The sequence below is a fragment of the Mustela nigripes genome, chromosome 3 (assembly GCF_022355385.1).
Source record: "Mustela nigripes isolate SB6536 chromosome 3, MUSNIG.SB6536, whole genome shotgun sequence".
Lineage (NCBI taxonomy): Eukaryota > Metazoa > Chordata > Mammalia > Carnivora > Mustelidae > Mustela > Mustela nigripes.
The window spans coordinates 13,664,280-13,681,448 of record NC_081559.1 but is presented as its reverse complement, the minus strand read 5'-3'; the positions used below and the strand labels follow the sequence as shown (position 1 = coordinate 13,681,448).

Sequence of the window (17,169 nt, the reverse complement as noted above, 5' to 3'; positions counted from 1 at the left end):
CCCACATCAGGCTCCTTGCTCAGCAGGGAGCCTGCTTCTCCCTCTGCCTCTGCCTGCCATTCTGTCTGCCTGTGCTCGCTCTCTCTGACAAAAAAATAAAAAAAATAAATAATAAATAAATAAATAATTTGTTATCAAATGCCCAAGCTGCTTTGGGAAGAAACAATTATCTGCTAATTTGTTTTACATTCCTTCTCTACTCTATAGCTTTGTACCCTGTGTGTTTCTCACTTGTTTGCTTCGTGTTGGTAGCGGATGAGACAGTCTGACATAAAGCAGCTGGAGCTGGGGCACCTGGCTGGCTCAGTTAGAAGAGCATGTGGCTTAGGATCTCAGGGTTGTGAGTTCGAGCCACACATTGGGCATAGAGATTATATAATTAAATAAATAAATACATAAATAAATAAGATAGGTTAAAAAAATAGAGCTAGAGCAGGTAAATAATTTTCTTTTTTGGCTTTTTAAACTTTTATTGATTTATTTTTTAAGTTTATTATTATTAACTTTTTAGTCATCTCTATCCCAATGTGGGCCTTGTACTAATCTCTGTATCATTCCAATTTCAGTACATGTGCTTCTGAAGCAAGCACAGTGATTTTCTTTCTTTCGGATTTCTCATTTTGGAGACAAAGCAGATTGGCTTTGGTGCAGTGAAAACCATTCATCCCTAAATAAATGGAAAGGTTGTTTTTTTTTTTTTTTTTAAATTACAGCAGGAAAACCTACCTCAGTCACTGTAAACTGCTAAGTTATAAGAGTAGAAAACAGATAAACTGAAAGAAAAATTCCTCTTTATAAATCCTTTTAATCTACAGGAAATTGGATTAAAAGGGAGAAACAAGCTTGCTCCTTTGGGAGAATTTCAAAGACAAGAAAGACAAACCTTCAGTCTTAACAACCTGTAGCTATGAGCCTTCAGGGCAAGAAATATTTTCATTTTACGGATGGGGAGATGGGGGCAGAGGGAGGGACTTTTAAAGAACCTTCTGGCAGGTCTCTGTTAGAAAAAGAAGTAGTCTGAATTTGAAATTCTGTCTGTTGCTCAGAAAACTATAAAAAAAAAAAACACCTATCATGTTTTAGATAAATAAACACACATGATAGATGACTTATACCTAAAGTCATTTATTTTAGCAGTTTTGAAACAACCTACAAGTGCTACCAATTGATGACTAGTCAAATAAATTATGGTAATTCACACTATGTAATATTATACAACTGCAAAAGCATCTCTTTATGAATTAACATAGGAAGAACTCTAAGATCTATCAAGAAAAAAGATGTAAGACTCTGAACAATGTGTATGATATTAAATGTGTATAAAACATGTGTCTGTGTATTCTTCTACGTGTACTGGCTTATGCGTGAGTACTACAGGTCAGGAAGGACACACAGGAAGCTGGCCACAAGGGGAGGGGAGTTGAATAGCTAAAAGACATACCCTTTCATACTCAAATTTTCAAAAACCATCTGAGTATATTTCAAATTCAAAATCCGAATTAAAAAACTAAAACTACTGGGCACCTGGGTGGCTCAGTGGTTAAGCGTCTGCCTTCCGCTCAGGTCATGATCCCGGGGTCCTGGGATCAAGCCCCACATCAGGGTCCCTGCTCAGCAGAGAACCTGCTTCTCCCTCTCCCACTCCCCCTGCTTGTATTCCCCCTCTAGCTGTCTCTCTCTGTCAAATAAATAAATAAAATCTTAAAACAAAACCAAAAATATTACTAACATGACATTGTAGGCCAACTATATCAATTTTAAAAAACCTAAACTGGGGCACCTGGGTGGCTCAGTGGGTTAAGCATCTGTCTTCAGCTCAGGTCATGATCTCAGGGTCCTGGGTTCGAGCCCTGCTTTTCCTGCTCTCTGTTCAGGTGCAGTTTGCTTCTTTCTCTCACTCTCCTTGTGTTCTCACTCCCTCTCAAATAAATAAAATCTTAAAAAAAAAAAAGTCTAAAGCAAATAAAACACAATTTGTCATTTTTAGTATGAATTACCAATGCAATGACTAAACTGAGTGATCAAAGCTCCTAACACCCCGGTGAGTGAGTGAAACAAACCGAAGGACTGAAAATTCCATCATCCCACTCGGTTATTCTGGCCAAGTCGTTTGCTCTCCATCGCTTCATTCAGCGCAAGAGCACTGCTGGGTGCTGTGTGCCAGGACGTGCGCTAGGCCCTGGGGGCACAGAGCCCCTGGCTTGTGGAGAAACGACATATAACTCAGGACTGTGATGCTGTGGTACTTGTGAGAGATCACGACAGGTTTCCACAGGACCCCCCAGAACGCAAAGCTGTTAATCCGAGGAAGGCTTGTTTGCCAGGGGACAGGGCGCGGAGTCTCGCAGGGACGGGGAGCTAGGGGAGTTCCCGGTGGAGGAAGCAGCCGGTGCTGGTCAGGGGGTAGTGTGGTGTGGCGGCCGAGCGTGGACAGCTGAATGAGGTAGGGGCCAGACCTTGCAGGCTGCAGGATGGAGTTAAAAAAAAAAAAAAGAATGGATTTGTTCTATTTTTCTATTTATAAAAGAAATACATCTTTGATGCCAGGATTTAACCAGAAGGCCCATGGGGACGTGGTTAAGAAACTTCAAGCAAACCCGTGAGAGGGCTGAGCTGTGTTTAGAACGAGCCCCGGCGGCAGGGTGGTATCCCTGGGCTGGGGTGGGTGGGGACAGGAACAAATGCTTCGTAAACACAAAGCGCAGCACCGAACCAGCCACACGACCTCCCCTGGGCCCCTCACTCTCCCCATCTGGGAAATGGGAGTAGTAATAAATACTGTACGGGCTTCTTCCCTATAGTATTTAGGAAAATACATTTGGAAATTCTGTGTAACATACCACAGTACATGCATCTAAATGACTAATTTCAACAGCTTCTTAATAACGGAAGAAAATCTATCCAAGGGCGCCTGCGGGGGCTCATTCTGTTAAGTGTCTGCCTTCAGCTTGGGTTGTGATCCCAAGGTCCTGGGATCGAGTCCCTCATCGGGCTCTTGCTAAGCAGGGAGTTGCTTCTCCCTCTTCTGCCTCTGCTCATGCTTGCTCTCTCTGTTGCTCTCAAAATAAATTAAATAAATAAAGGAAATCTTGGCGGGGTGTGGGGGGGAGAGGGATGCCTTGATGGCTCAGTCCTTGAATGTGAGTCTTCAGCTCAGGTCACGCTCCCAGGGTGCTGGGATCAAGTCCTGCATTGGGCTCTGTGGTCAGCCGGGAGCCTGCTTCTCCCCCTGCCTGCTCTGCCTGCCCCTCTCCTTGCTTATGTTCTCTCTCTGACACATAACTAAATAAAATTAAAAAAAAAATTTTTTTTTAATTGATGGACAGAGATCACAAGTAGGCAGAGATGCAAGGCAGAGAGAGAGGGGAAGCAGGCTCCCTGGTGAGCAGAGAGCCTGATGTGGGGCTCCATCCCAGGACTCTGAGACCATGACCTGAGCTGAAGGCAGAGGCTTAACCCACTGTGCCACCCAGGCACCCCAGTAAATAAAATCTTAAAAAAGAAAAAAAAAAAAAAAAAAAGAAAGAAAAAGAAAAAGAAAGAAATTCAGTATCTTATTTAAGAGTTTCAACCTCAAGCTAGTACTTTTCTTGTGTATTATAAATATCCCACACATTTTCTTTAATAAAGAAAACCGATTTTTGAAAATCATAAGGTATCTTGTGTTATTAAGATTTAAGTATATTATTAATTCTCTGCTCCTCTCCTAGGTTCTAAAGTTGAAACAAAGATGTACCATTGAGTTCTTCGCAGGAAAACAGTAGACTGACCTTGTCAAGACCAGGTATTGCTGGTTTTGTGGCTTTAGCTCCTGGCGCCCTCTGCTGGCCTCATGTCACCAATCACTCACTCATTTTACCAGCCCAGGTTCCTCGTCTACACAGCGGAGATCCACACACTCGAGGGGGGGGGGGGTATTAAATAAAGTTCTATCATGGACCTGGCCCTAAGTAGGAATCGACGAAAGTTCGGGTTTTTCCTCCTTTATGAATCTTCTGTAGGTGTGGACATTCTTTCAAGATTATTATCTCATGTAATTCTTGCCTCGCTGTTGACGGGGCAACTATGGACGTCCCAGTATTACTATTTCCATTTTACTAAAGAGCACGCACAGTCCCAGAAGTGTTACAAGGTCACTCATTTGGGGTTTGCAGTGAGGCTTTAAGGAAGATGGTTGAAAACATGGGCTCTGGAGGTGGGCTTTGTGTCTGTCATTTACTAACTGTAGGACATTTGGGGAGTTACTTAACCTCTCAAAGCCTTAGATTTGGCATCTGTCAGATGGGATAGTGTTACCTATTTCTTGGGTTCGTTTTGTGAATTAAATGCATTAGAACAGAGTCTGGCATAGAGTAAGTGCTCGCTAATGTTAGCAATTATGATTGTTTGCATCTCTTTCCATTCCCCTTTTTTGCCTCAATATTTTTATCTCTTACTCTCAAACCCTTAAATGTTCAGTGCTTCCTACATACACCAGGAAGAAGAAAAATGAATGAAATGCCCTGTGGATAGGCAGGAATTGTACAAATGACATGTGTAGAATGAGCTGGTTTCTGTTAAGCTCCAGATGCTGAGGACAGGACTTTCTCTGTTTGAATTCACCATCCTTTTCTACACAAGATCTGAGATCTGTCCTTTCCTGTAATATTTAAGGATTTCCTAAGAATCCAGGAGCTACCATGTCACGAAGGGGAAGGTTTACCGAAGGAGAGCTTTTAACACTGAACATTCCCAAGAAAAGGCGTGATTTTTTGGGGAAGGACAGCCTGGGAGGCAGAAAGCCTCTTGTGTGCTCTGCGGGTCCCCTGCAGAAGCAGGCCGAGTTACAGTTTCTGTGAGCCTTGGAAAGGGTGGACTGGAAAGTGGGCCTCCAGGATGATAATGCCTTCCCTCTGTAACACGGCACCGACACTGCTGAACAGAAAGCATAACTCAAAAGCATTGTGGACACTACACACACACAAAAATTACTGTAAAATTCTACACTCTCAATTCTTCAGTTTCTGGATGCTCCATAAATATATCTCATTTCCATAGTAATTATCACATTTGGACATACTATACATGTTGCCCAGGACAGGACAAGGATCCTGGTCTCTTTTGTTTGCTGATGTATTCCAAATGCCCAGAAAGGGCCAGACACATTCAATGAGTGAGTAGTGATGATGTTGATGATATCCCAGGAAGTACTAACCATGATTCTACAGGCCCTAAGGGGAGAACTAAGTGGATGCTAAGAACAAAAAGGATTGTTTCATAAGTATTTTAGAGTGAACGGTATTCCTCCAATTTTAATATATTGAAGTCCACCACAAGTACCTCAGAACGTGACTGTCCTCGGAGGTACGGTCTTTAAAAACTTAAAAGTGAGCTCATCATTGGCGTGGGGTCTAATCCAACGTGACTGGTGTCTCATAAGAGGAGGTGATTAGGACACAAACATGTGCAGAGGGAAGACCATGTGAAGACAAGGGAGAAGATGGCTATCTACAAGCCAAGGAGAAAGGCCTCAGGAGAAACCAACCCTTCCAACACCTAGATCTCAGACTTTTGGCTTCCAGAATTGTGAGGAAATAAATTTCCATTAAGCCACCCAGTCTGTGGAACTTTGTTTGGTGGCCCTGGCAAACTAATATAATATGTAATGAATTAAACTCATTGTTTTGAATACTTGCAGCAAAAAAAAAAAAATTTGTGTCCTGTCCAGAATAATTCTCTCTTATTAGGGTTATAAGGATCCTCTTTTTCCTTTTTGAGGCATTGCTCCCCTCTCTATTCTTGGTGCCTGTGACTTTGGGCTGGGCCAATTAGTGTATTTCAATTTCCTGACCAGACTGATTCATCTGGGCATGGGGATGTGACCCAAGTCGGGCCAATGAGATTCAGTACCAGAATGATCTAGAAAAGAGAAGTCAGCGACCATCTTGTTACATGGGGAGAGACCCTAACCAAAAGGAAATGGAGGAACGCTGAGCCCAACCATGGAGTGAGACAGAATGGGGAAAGACACATGCCTCTTCACGGAAGCCCCACACTGCTGGGCTGGGACTGGAGTGGCCGAGAGAAGACGTAACCTGAGAACTCTGGATTCACTGAGGTGAGGGGGTGACCCTCATGACCCAAACCTCTGACCTTTACAGCATTAGCTAGTGCCACCATCACGAACCTGCAGGGATCTGATTTCTTTTCCCCTGTTTCTCTTTCCTGGTCACTTCTTTTTTAAAATATATCTTATTAAAAAAAATTTTTTTTTGATAGATCTTATTTATTTATGTGCCAGGGAAAGAGAGAGAGAGAGAGAGGGAGAGAGGGAGAGGAAGCACATGTAGGGGGAGCAGCAGACAAAGGGAACAAGAAGCCCAGTATGAGACTCAATCCCAGGACCCTGGGATCAAGGCCTGAGCCAAAGGCAGATGCTTCACCAATTGAGCCACCCAGGTGCCTCTCCTAGTCACTGCTTATCTAGGGCCTGACATGTTGCTCTAATAGGGTTGTACAAAGGATTGGAGATCCTTTCATGCCAAGTCTGATTAGTTTTCTTTTACTCCCTGATCACTTATTTCCAGTTTGTTCAGCTTTTAGGGGACAAAGAATGGGTGAGAAGAGGACCCCAAGCCAGAGGGCTGTTGGATTAGAAGGGGGCCCATTTATGGGGCCATCAGTGAGCGCCTTGCAGTGCCAGGCACCGTGTCACATGCCGGGGACAGGAGAGACTATTGCAGTGGTGGGCAAATGACATCCCACCACAGGAACGCTCAGGACCCTTAACTAGATCTGAAGCTGTGCTTAGGAGAATAATGAACCCTTAGACAACAGAAAAGAAGTTCAGACATTCAAAGAAGATACACAGTTGACTTGCAAATAGTTACCAAGAATCAGTCTTCTCCTCCAGTCAGAAAACCAGCTCCACTCAGTTACGGTGATACAAGAGTAACAATTATTTTAGCTACCGTCAAGAAAAAAAATGAATTGTATTTGCTTGTTTTATGAGGTAGTTCAAGGTTGTCCTTTCTCCTCTCTTTTCTCTGTCCCCCACCACCCAAACCAGACACCCAACTGATTTGTCCCCGATGGCTGGCTGTGATTACTGTCCTAATTTGTTCCTCCTTCATCCGCTACAAACTGCCTATTTTCTGTCCCTTCTGATAAAGCAGGAACTCTGAGGGACTTCTGAAGCTGTTTTTGTACCATGCAGAAATGTATTAACTGCAATGCCTGTGTACATGTCTCTAAAACCCCTCGTCTTCTCAGTGTGAGATCACCTTCAGGAACGGCGTCATGTCGATGTGCAGCTTGCGCGTGTAAAATTCTTTTCTGTTTGAACATATCAGCCCTTTATTTATACAACTTTGAGGCTCTCCTGTCTTCTGAGCTGCTGCCTCCAAGGACTGCTGGGCTCCCTGTGAAGAGAAGCAGAAAGCCCAACTTTCATAGGAATGATATACAGTGCGACAAGAGCTAGTCTAAATCCCCAAATATTTATAGAAAGTAATTTTTCATCGTTGGAACACTAGTCATAACACCTATTTTTTCCATCGAAGCCACAGGGGACCCAGATGTATAGAGGATAATCCAAGACTGGTTATTAATTCGTAGCTGGGGTCAGTATAATGGGAAAGGGGCAAAAAGGACCTTCCTGTGTTCGGGGTTTGTAGTGGTTTTATTCAGTCCTCACAACACCCCTGTTTTCTTGTTATTCCCATTTCCCAGATGAGGCACTCGAGGCTCTGGAAGTTACAGCTGGTAAACAGCAGAGCAGAAGTCACCGTCTGCCCCAGGCTCCTTTCTTAATGAGATCTTTTTAATGCTTGCGTGGTTTCCACAAAAGGTTATCAAATCCACCTTGCAGATAAGATTTTAGCAAGATTCCAGTCTATTTGCAAGCTTGAAATGTAGCTGATACATTAGGGAGAGTGATTTGAATGTGTCTATCAAGAGGGAAGGAAGAATGGGAGGCCCCTGGGGCCTCTTTAATTTCCTGGGCTGTGCTCCCTCCTGTTAGCACCACAGGCAAATGATGTCATGATTCAGAGCACAGCAAAGTTGGATCTGAAACTGCTTTCCAGCCCCTGCTCCATAGTGCAAGCTGGGGGATCTTCCAAGACGCAAAGCGGACCACACCAGTCTTCTTCTCTGCTTACAACATAAAAAGGCCTTTGCCCTCAGCATGAAAGCCAACTCACTTGGAAGACCCTTTTTGCTTGGTAAGAGATGGCCCTGGACCATCTCTTCTGCCTTATTCTGTCATTCAACTAATATCTGTTGAGTGCCTTTTCTATGCCCCGCAGAGCAGAGACGACAGTGCAAGAAACAGAGAAGTCTCCACCCTTGTGAAAACGGCGCAGACATCCCACTGGGAGGGAGGAGAGAAGCAGCCAGGGGAACACAGGTTATGTCTGCCGGGGATTTGTGATACGGAGAAAAATAAAGCAGAGAGGGGAGTAAGCAGGAGCTGGGGATGGCAGTCGAGGCTGCAGTTTTAAGCAGGGCACTCAGAGAAGATTCTAGAAGAAGGTGATGCTTGAGGGGCACCCGGGTGGCTCAGTCAGTTAAGCATCTGCCATTGGCTCGGGTCGTGATTCTGGGGTCCTGGCATCGAGTCCCGCATCCAGCTCTCTGCTCAGTGGAGAGCCTGCTTCTCCCTTTCCCTCTGCCTGCCCCTCTGCCGACTTATGTTCTCTCTCTCGCAAATAAATAAAATCTTTAAAAAAAAAAAAAAAAAAGTGACGTTTGAGCAGAGCTCTGAAGAAGGCCAGGGCAGGTTCTGTGGGGCTCTCTGCAGGAACGGTTCACCTCACTGTGAGAACAGCAAGTACAAAGAGCTGCCGCCAACCCTGACCTTCAGTTCCTGGAGCAATGGCCTTCCCTTTCACGGGAACACATGCCTCCCTCCTAACTCCTCCTCCTTCTTCAGGTCTGGCTCATCTGGGTCTTTCACCCACAGCACGGAGCACGTCCCCTGTGGTCCCCAAGGATGGCCCTGCAGGACGGCTGACTCGCCTCCCCGCCCACTGTAAGCTCCATGAGGGCAGGACCCGGGACTGTGCTGTTCTGAGGCACTGAGTGTGGAAACAGTACATACTTGACAGATATGTGCTGAACAAAAAAGAGTAACAATCACATTGGGGCAAGCTTTGTGTTGCGGGATTCAGTTACCATGGGGGAGGCCAGTGAAGACGGCTCGACCAGAAGTATGGGCTGACCTCCAGAGCCTGTCTTCCGCATAGCACCGGCTCCTCGGTTCCAAAGAGGAAAGTTATCTGTTATTTTTCAGGGCTGATTTGCTGGGGTCACTAGTATGCCATGAGATCACCGTGGGTGTGGATTTGATCATTTCCATATTTTTTAGATCTCGGATGTCTCTCTGGGCCATATAAACTCCCCCTCCTATAACATTTATTTAAAAATATTAATGATGAATTAGCAGTTGGGTCCCCACAAAGAGCCATCATTTTGATGAACACCTCCGCCCGTTTCCTTTGTTTTGAAATGTGGCTAGAGATAAAGACTTTTCTGGACAAACACATATTCAATTTTTTGTCATCTCAGTCATATATCTGATTAGCTCCTTGGAGGGAGAGAGCCCCTCCCTGTTTCTAGAACAAATGAAAACATTTGGTCCAAGCTAGAATCAGACAAAAATTTCGAAGCTTCCTAGCTTCCAAAATCACACATGAAATCACTGGGTGCGATAATAGAAATCAGACGATACCGATTTGAGAGAAAGTTCTCCATTACCTTCAGGAGAAGATTTTGTGTTAGCCCAGGGGACGAAAGCATAGTCACAGCCAGTTCCAATGGCTAGAATTAACTCCTGATGTGGGACTCAGACTGAAGAGTAGGGAGTTGAGAGGCTTTGGGAAAATCTCTCCCTATCAACTGACCTGTAAATCTTTTTTTGTTGTTTTTTGTTTTTCTTAAGTAGGCTCCATACCCAGCGTGGAGCCCAACATGGGGCTTGAACTCACGACCCTGAGATCAAGACCTGGGCTGAGATCAAGAGTCTGACACTTAACCAACGGAACTACCCAGGTGCCCCCCAGCCTATAAATCTTTCGATAAAACAATTCTTTTGATTGTATGGTTCATCTCCTTAACTTGAGGGGCCATGAATTTTAGCTTGATGGAATGTCTTCACCAAGGTTCTACAGTCACTGGAATGCAAAGAAGTGTTTTTGCTTATTACGTTCGAATGTTCTAACAAATAAATGGCAGTGAAAGGGGGCTTAGGAGATGAGAGGAAAGAAAAGATGAAACATATAAAGAGGATTCTGGGAGGTGGTGAGAAGAGAAAAAAGTCAGGAAGTTGAAATCTGGCAAGAATGCCATGTGTTGGGATGGGTTTGCATTTACGCAATTAAGCTGTTATTTATACAGTGACATTGTATGTGTCAGACAAACAAACATGTACAGAAGCAGGGTGATTTTAGATCGTGATACATCTATGAAGACAATGAAATGGGATAGGATAGGGAGGGGTGGGACTTGCCTTTGGGTGATGAGGGAAGACTCTGGAGAGGACGGGGGCAGAGAGCGGGGTGACAAGAAGGACTCGCCCTGGGAAGGCTCTATCCTCAGCCATCAGGGTGGCCTGTCTCCGACTGTTCAGAGGTAAAACTGTGCAGGGGTCATCTGAAAAGGAAAGCGGAATTCCTGATTCCTAGGCCTGTTCTGACCAGCCCTCTGGGCTCCGTCCCTGATCCCGCGAGGCACGCTTCTGTTTTCTACGGGAAGAGCACCTCCTGGGCTCTTTTGAGAGCAAAGAGAACAGAATAAATAGTAAACAGGAGTCACGTACCTGAAGTTGCAGAAGGATAAGGATAAGAAGCAGAAGGATAGACAGAAGGGAAGGAAAATGGGGGGATCAGCAGAAAGCAGAGAAGCCTGACGCTTTTTTGTATCTTCTTTTTGCGTGTGTGTAGGCTTCAATGGGAATGAATACAAAACCCATGGGAGGGTGAAATACTTAGCAGAAAATCAAAACCCACCCATACTGTATTGTAACTAATATTTTCATGTTGTGCTAAAAACACCTGGAAGCCTTTCTCTTCAGCAAATGAAACAATAAAGATTAATGAGTTAATTTGGTAAAGCTGATTTGAATTGCACAGAAGGTGTTGCGTAAGTACTTGGCATTTAGAAAGTTATCTGACATTTAAAAGGAGACGGCTGTTAATGAATTCAAGAGCTAATCTTACACTCTGACAGAGAGAGCCATGGAAAATCCAGGATTATTATCTTGCTGTAAACATAATGTGATTGAGCTCAGAGCCAGAACAAAAGGGAGCTATGGGCTATGATACCAACACCCATACGTACATATACCTAATGCAGTAAAACTTACAGAGGATGTCCATTAAAAAAATACCATTTCCTTTCTTACTCCTATAATATCTGAGCCTCAAACTTAGAGAAAAGCCCTGCTCTCCGGTTAAGTTTTCCTTCTCCTTTCAACTCGTGTATTGAGAAGGGTCAGCACCCTACGGGTTGGCTCTACAGCCATTGGAAGGTCTTACCTGGAGAAGGAAAGCAGATTCTAAAGTCAGTCAGCCCGAGCTCCACCCATGGGTCCCACAGAGCCACCAAAGATACAATCTGTCCCGCAGGCATCTCTCAGACCTCCTCTTTACTTCTCCCACTCCTTTCTAATTGGGGTTCCCCATCTCCATAGCTGCAGCTTAATGGCTCCAAGAAGAGCTATTGTCCCTCATTAAGGAGGCTGCAACATTCTCGCTAACTGCCTCCCACGCAGCTCACAACTTCATTCTGCCTGAGAGAAAGCTGCCAAGAGTCTCTGGGAACCTGTGTGCAGGCTGAGCCGGAGGAAGAAAACAGAAGGAAGGAGGGCCTTTGTAGCCAAGATCTGAAATGCGCTGGGGCACACACCCCATCATTATCTTAATGCATGGAGAGCAGGGTCGGGAGGCCTTTGCTGAAACCCTCATGTGGTCTATCAAGTTGTCACATCAAACCTCTGTGCACACAGGGCATTTGTCCCCTCCTGTGAGCAAACAAAAGGAAAAGAGCCAGGCTCTCCTTTGGACCACCAGGCCCCCCTCCTAGGCCGAGAGTCTGTCCCTGCACTTTCCTGGGGGTTGGGGGAACTCGGAATCCCAGCGGGGATGGACAGATCTGAGAGATTTAGTCACTGGGGGTGGGGAGGGGTGAGGAGGGCTAGGATTCTCAGCTGCCCCCTCACCATGCTCCCTGCTGGGTGGGTGGGGACCAAATCCTGGAAAGGGCCACTCCAGCCAGGGAGCCATGGGCTGAAGGGTCTGGCCAGTTCCCCAGCACTTGGCCTTCTCAGGCCCTGTTATTTCTTGCCGGTGGAACTAACAGTAGGCGGTAGGAATGGGGACACGGGGGGAGCTGGGAGGGGAATGGAGCCCCGCGGGGCTCCCTATGACTGGGCTGCTTGGGGAGGGATGTGAGCGGGCCACAGGCTTTGTGTACACCATCAACTCAGGGTAATGCCCGTGCAAGGTCAGCAACCCAGCCAGCTGTTGGTCCCCATCTTAGACCTTGTCTCTGTCTAGGTTTCCTTGGCCTGGAGGGGCAGAAGACTTCTAGTCTTTAGGAGGCCAGAGAGAACTCCAGGATCCCAATTCCATAACTTGGTCTGCCTGCCCAGGCTCTTTCTGAAGAGTGTGGTTCCACTCATCACCACTGTGCCCAGTGGTCCATGTGCCTGTCACCTGGGTTCGGCCTGTTCATCTTGGCCACCTGACATCCTGGCTCACATTTTGTGTTCTAAAGGCAGTTTGGTCCTGGTGAGATAGGCTGAGTGGACGGTTTTGGGAGCGGCTCTGCAAGGAGACCGGGCAAACAGACAGTTTGGTTGGAAGCCGGAAGAGCCTTCTTATTTCCCGCCCTGGCACAGATTTTGGTTTCCCTCCACTTTTTTATGCCACAACTCTACCAAAGGAGATTTCACGTTTCTCCTGAGTGTTTAGCAAATTTAGCCCCACTAGCTAGCTAACTTAGATTAGGAAGAGAAACACTGCAATCTCCAGTCTTAGCTTTTATGAGAGACTCATTTAGGGACTCTCGCCATGTCATCCAGCTTTTGGTGCCTCAGTTTCCCTACCTACCCAATGGGGCCAACCAGCTGCACTATTCCCCTCAGGGAGCTTTTGAATAATGAAACCCAGGACACCTTCATTCCACAGACTTCTACTATCTGGGAGTAAATCTTATTCATGAGTTCTAATTGATAATTGTCTTCAGTTTAATTAAGTGCTTTGTTGACACAACAGAATCGTTGTTTATCTGGCTTAGCAGGAGCTGGAGGAGAAAAAATTTAAGCCAAAATAGTGATCTCTTTTGCCCCAGGGGAGGTAGAAACTAGCTTTTTCTGTGAGGGGGTGTCTGGCTGTCTTCAGGCTGGAACTGTGCCTGTGTTTAGAGATGACGCATCCTATTTCAGACCAGGAGATGAGAGGTGCTGGGGTGCAGGGTAGGAAATCTGAACGAGTCCCTACCTTCTTCTTACCCAACACTTTAACCCCAAACTCTGTAACTTCCTTGTTACTGCTGAGTCTGGTGTGACTTTTCCAATCTGACAGCCCACCGAGAGACCGGGAATCTCAACTTGCCAACTGATTGCACTGTAAGAGGTCATTTAAAATCGGTCAATGTAGGGGTGCCTGGGTGGCTCAGTGGGTTAAGCCGCTGCCTTCGGCTCAGGTCATGATCTCAGGGTCCTGGGATCGAGTCCCGCATTGGGCTCTCTGCTCAGCAGGGAGCCTGCTTCCCTCTCTCCCTCTCTCTCTCTGCCTGCCTCTCTGCCTACTTGTGATCTCTCTCTGTCAAATAAATAAATAAAATCTTAAAAAAAAAAATTGGTCAATGTTCACTAGAAAAAGAAACGATACCCACGTTGCTTTGATGCCCACACTGGCCCATAAAAGTTTATCTAACCCACAATTTAGCTGGACTAAAAAGTTGAACTAGCCCCGGTAGTGCTGGGGCAGCCAAGAAAGCTGGAGGGAGAGAAACAAAGATCTTCTTCCCCTTTCTTTCCCGCTTTGGGCCCTCCTGTCCTCTGACCTCTCCGTTTCCTTGGGCAGCCCGGTGCTGGGTGGGAGGGAGAGGGACGAGGGGAGGGGGGCACTGTATCAGGCAGGGGCGGGATACATTGCTCCTGACTCCGAAATCCTCTGCCACCGCCCCCAACCCCCACCATCCCAGGCCTTTAACCTTTCAACTGTGCTTCCTTAGGTGCACGACAGAAAACAATTAAAAAAAAGAAAAATTCACAACGAGATATGAGAAACCCAAAGGAATCTCTAGTAGGTAGAAATGGAAGCGGCGAAAATCCAGACAACATGGGAAGTATTTGGTTGGGGCGACAGTGGGGCTTGCGGGGAGGGCAGAGTGGGGGAGGGGGACAGTAGTAAGTAGACTGGCTCACAGTCCTTGAAATTATTCCTACTTTTCAAGCTTCTCCTTTTCCACATCTGACCTTTGCGATTGTATACAAGCGCCACATTGTGTTTTATCATGGCTTCCAAGCAGAGAGCAAGGGAACAGAATACTCTTGTAACTGATTGGGATGGCGTAGCGACAAACACTGTGCTAGTCCCTTTCCATATGTTGTTTCGTCTAATTCTTGTCATGACCCCCATGAGGGACATATTATTGTCTTTCACAGATGAAGAAATCGGGCCTCAGAGAGGGTGAATAACCTGCCTGAAACCACACAGCCTGTTGGGAGGAAGCTGCTCTGTGGGATTCGCAAACCAGCAGACCTCTTTGCAAGGACAGGTCACGGGCTGAATGGGACTCTGTTGTGACATCTGTTTCCACATCTGTAAAATGGAGATAATACTGTGCCTACTTCACAGGGATACCATAAGGATTGAGGGAAAAAAATCAATGCTGCACATAGTAAACCTCAACAACATCGGCTGATATTATTATCTAAAAAGACCCTCTCAAGATGATGGGGAGATAATTGTTGATACTTATTATAAAATGGAGGTTTATTATATTATTCTCTCTACTTTTGCACGTGTTTGAAATTTTCCATAATAAAAGGGGAAAAAAAGGAAAGAAATCAACTAGGCACCGATCATGTGCCTGGTTGGAACCAGCAGCCAATAGATCAGTAAACACAGACTTCCTAGAATCAATGATAGTTAGAGTGAAAATTCCAAAAATGAAAGCCTTGGTTTTATGATTAAAAACAATCTTAGTAAATCACCCTTAAATTGTTAGTGGAGTTTTGAGCTGTTAAAATAGTCCTGTGGGTGAGGTTGAACCAGAAGTTGAAGTCTGCTTAGATCTTCAAAAAACCTTTGTATCCAGCTCCACGAGCAAAATTGTTTACAAAGCCAGGAGAGAGAGTGGGGAGGAGGTTAGAGAGGGAGAGCGGAGAGGGGACCAGCATGGAACCGGGGGAAATGCCATGACATGCCTTTGGAAACAAGAAGCAAAAGGTGAGGGAGTAAAGCCTATTTCTCTGGCTGGGGAGATGCAGACAGTTAATTCTCTTGGGAATCAATCATAAGCCCAATCTTACTTATCAGCCTCAAAAAGATCTTCAGGAAGGATGCCTAGTGACATTTCTGGTCGGCACATGACCCAGAGAGTGAAATACCAAATCGTGCCCACCAATGGCAGGAAGTACCTGGAGATTGTGTGAGCTGTAACAGAAATGTCAGCTGAACTTCATATTGTTATCACTGGAAATAAAGCAAGTGCAATTTCCAAATCCTATTCGGAGGATTATAGCTTTTCTACCCAGAACATGGTCCTTAATGTCAACTAGAGATTAATTTGTCAATTTTTTTTTTCAGTAGCTACCATGTGCCAGGAACTGTGCTAAATACAAGGGATACAAAGGTGAATTGGGCAAAATGGGAGGCAGGTGGCGGTGTTTGGGGGTGGGGTGGGGGTGGGGGGGAGTCTGTCTTTAAAGATCAGTAGCTTGTTCTTTCAGATAACTGCCAAAAATCTCAACAGAAGGCAGGCTATACTTCAGAAGGACACTGAAACAAAAGGTTACCTTTGTACAAAAACTTAGTGTGTCTACAGGTGGGTTTTGGTGTGTATGCTGTTGTTTTTTTGTTCTGCAAAAGGAAGGGGATATGAACACCATCTGTGAAACCACCAAGGAAACAGATGGGGTAAACAGAGGTTTATTCAACTTAAATCCTAGTGTGCTAGAATTACAGGCTACTCTTTGAAATCCCAAAGAGGTAAATTTAGGACACCTAAGATCAAACACAAATTCATACGCTTAAAAACTCACGAAACCTCAACTTAAGAGATAATATAGGTTGAAATAGAAGTGGCTTTGTGAGATGGGTAAAAGGGACATAATTCCAGTTTAACAGGATTTTTAGGACACTACCAAAGTTCTAATCCCCACAAAGCAGCAAAACAAAACCCAAGATAGAGCATGTGAGAAAGGATGTTTGCTTTCCTTAACAAAGGGAGAAAATAGACAACGTGAAGAGTGTGAGATAGTTTCTTTCTTGTTTTAAACAAAGAGATGCAGTGATTCTTGGGAAATCTAATTAAGGTTGGAGCATGTACTTTGATACTCTTTACTGACAAGCTCTCTGCCCTGACAGCTCCATAAACCAGTGGCCTAAAGACCCTTCTTGCTTCCAGCTTACATGGATGGATCTGAGTACACAAGAGTTTCATCGTTTGAGAATCAAACTTTTCCAAAAAAGAGGCAAATTTGCTGTCCCTTGGGGCCTAGGGTCAGAGGGATAAAATGCTGACAAGGGGTTGAGATCTTTCAAAGGAGAATTCCGGTGCCTCTATCCCAACTATTTAATAAAAACTTAATAATTTTAACTAACAGTAGTTTAAAAACAATGGCACTACAGTCTTGTTCAGCTTGCTGTATGCTTGTTTACTCTGACTCCTAGAGCACTTTAAGCCAGACTTGAATAAAACCAGTTTTCCGCTTGATTCATTTTCCTTCTTACAGGGGGAATTTTGGGGAAAAAAAAAAAAAAAAAAAAAAAAAGAAAAAAAGAAAAGCGGTGAAAAACAAGAAGACAAACCAAAACCAAAACCTCACCTCAACACAGCCTTAATTTCAAATGAACATAATTGCACTTTTTTGCATGTTTTTTTTTCTTGCCAGTCTTTTCCTAGTAGATACATTTATTATTTTTCTCATAGCTGCAGTTAGTTCTAGGTAATATC

The 17,169-nt window shown here is 44.9% G+C and overlaps 1 protein-coding gene across 1 annotated transcript in view; it reads right to left on the bottom strand.

Annotated features, from left to right (window-relative positions):
• KIAA2012 (KIAA2012 ortholog) overlaps positions 1–17,169 on the bottom strand; it is a 102,268-nt gene that overhangs the window by 28,714 nt on the left and 56,385 nt on the right. Inside the window, exon 14 of the mRNA XM_059393219.1 lies at positions 7,263–7,400. Coding sequence (XP_059249202.1) covers positions 7,263–7,400 — 138 coding nt within the window. The remainder of the gene's footprint in view (positions 1–7,262; positions 7,401–17,169) is intronic.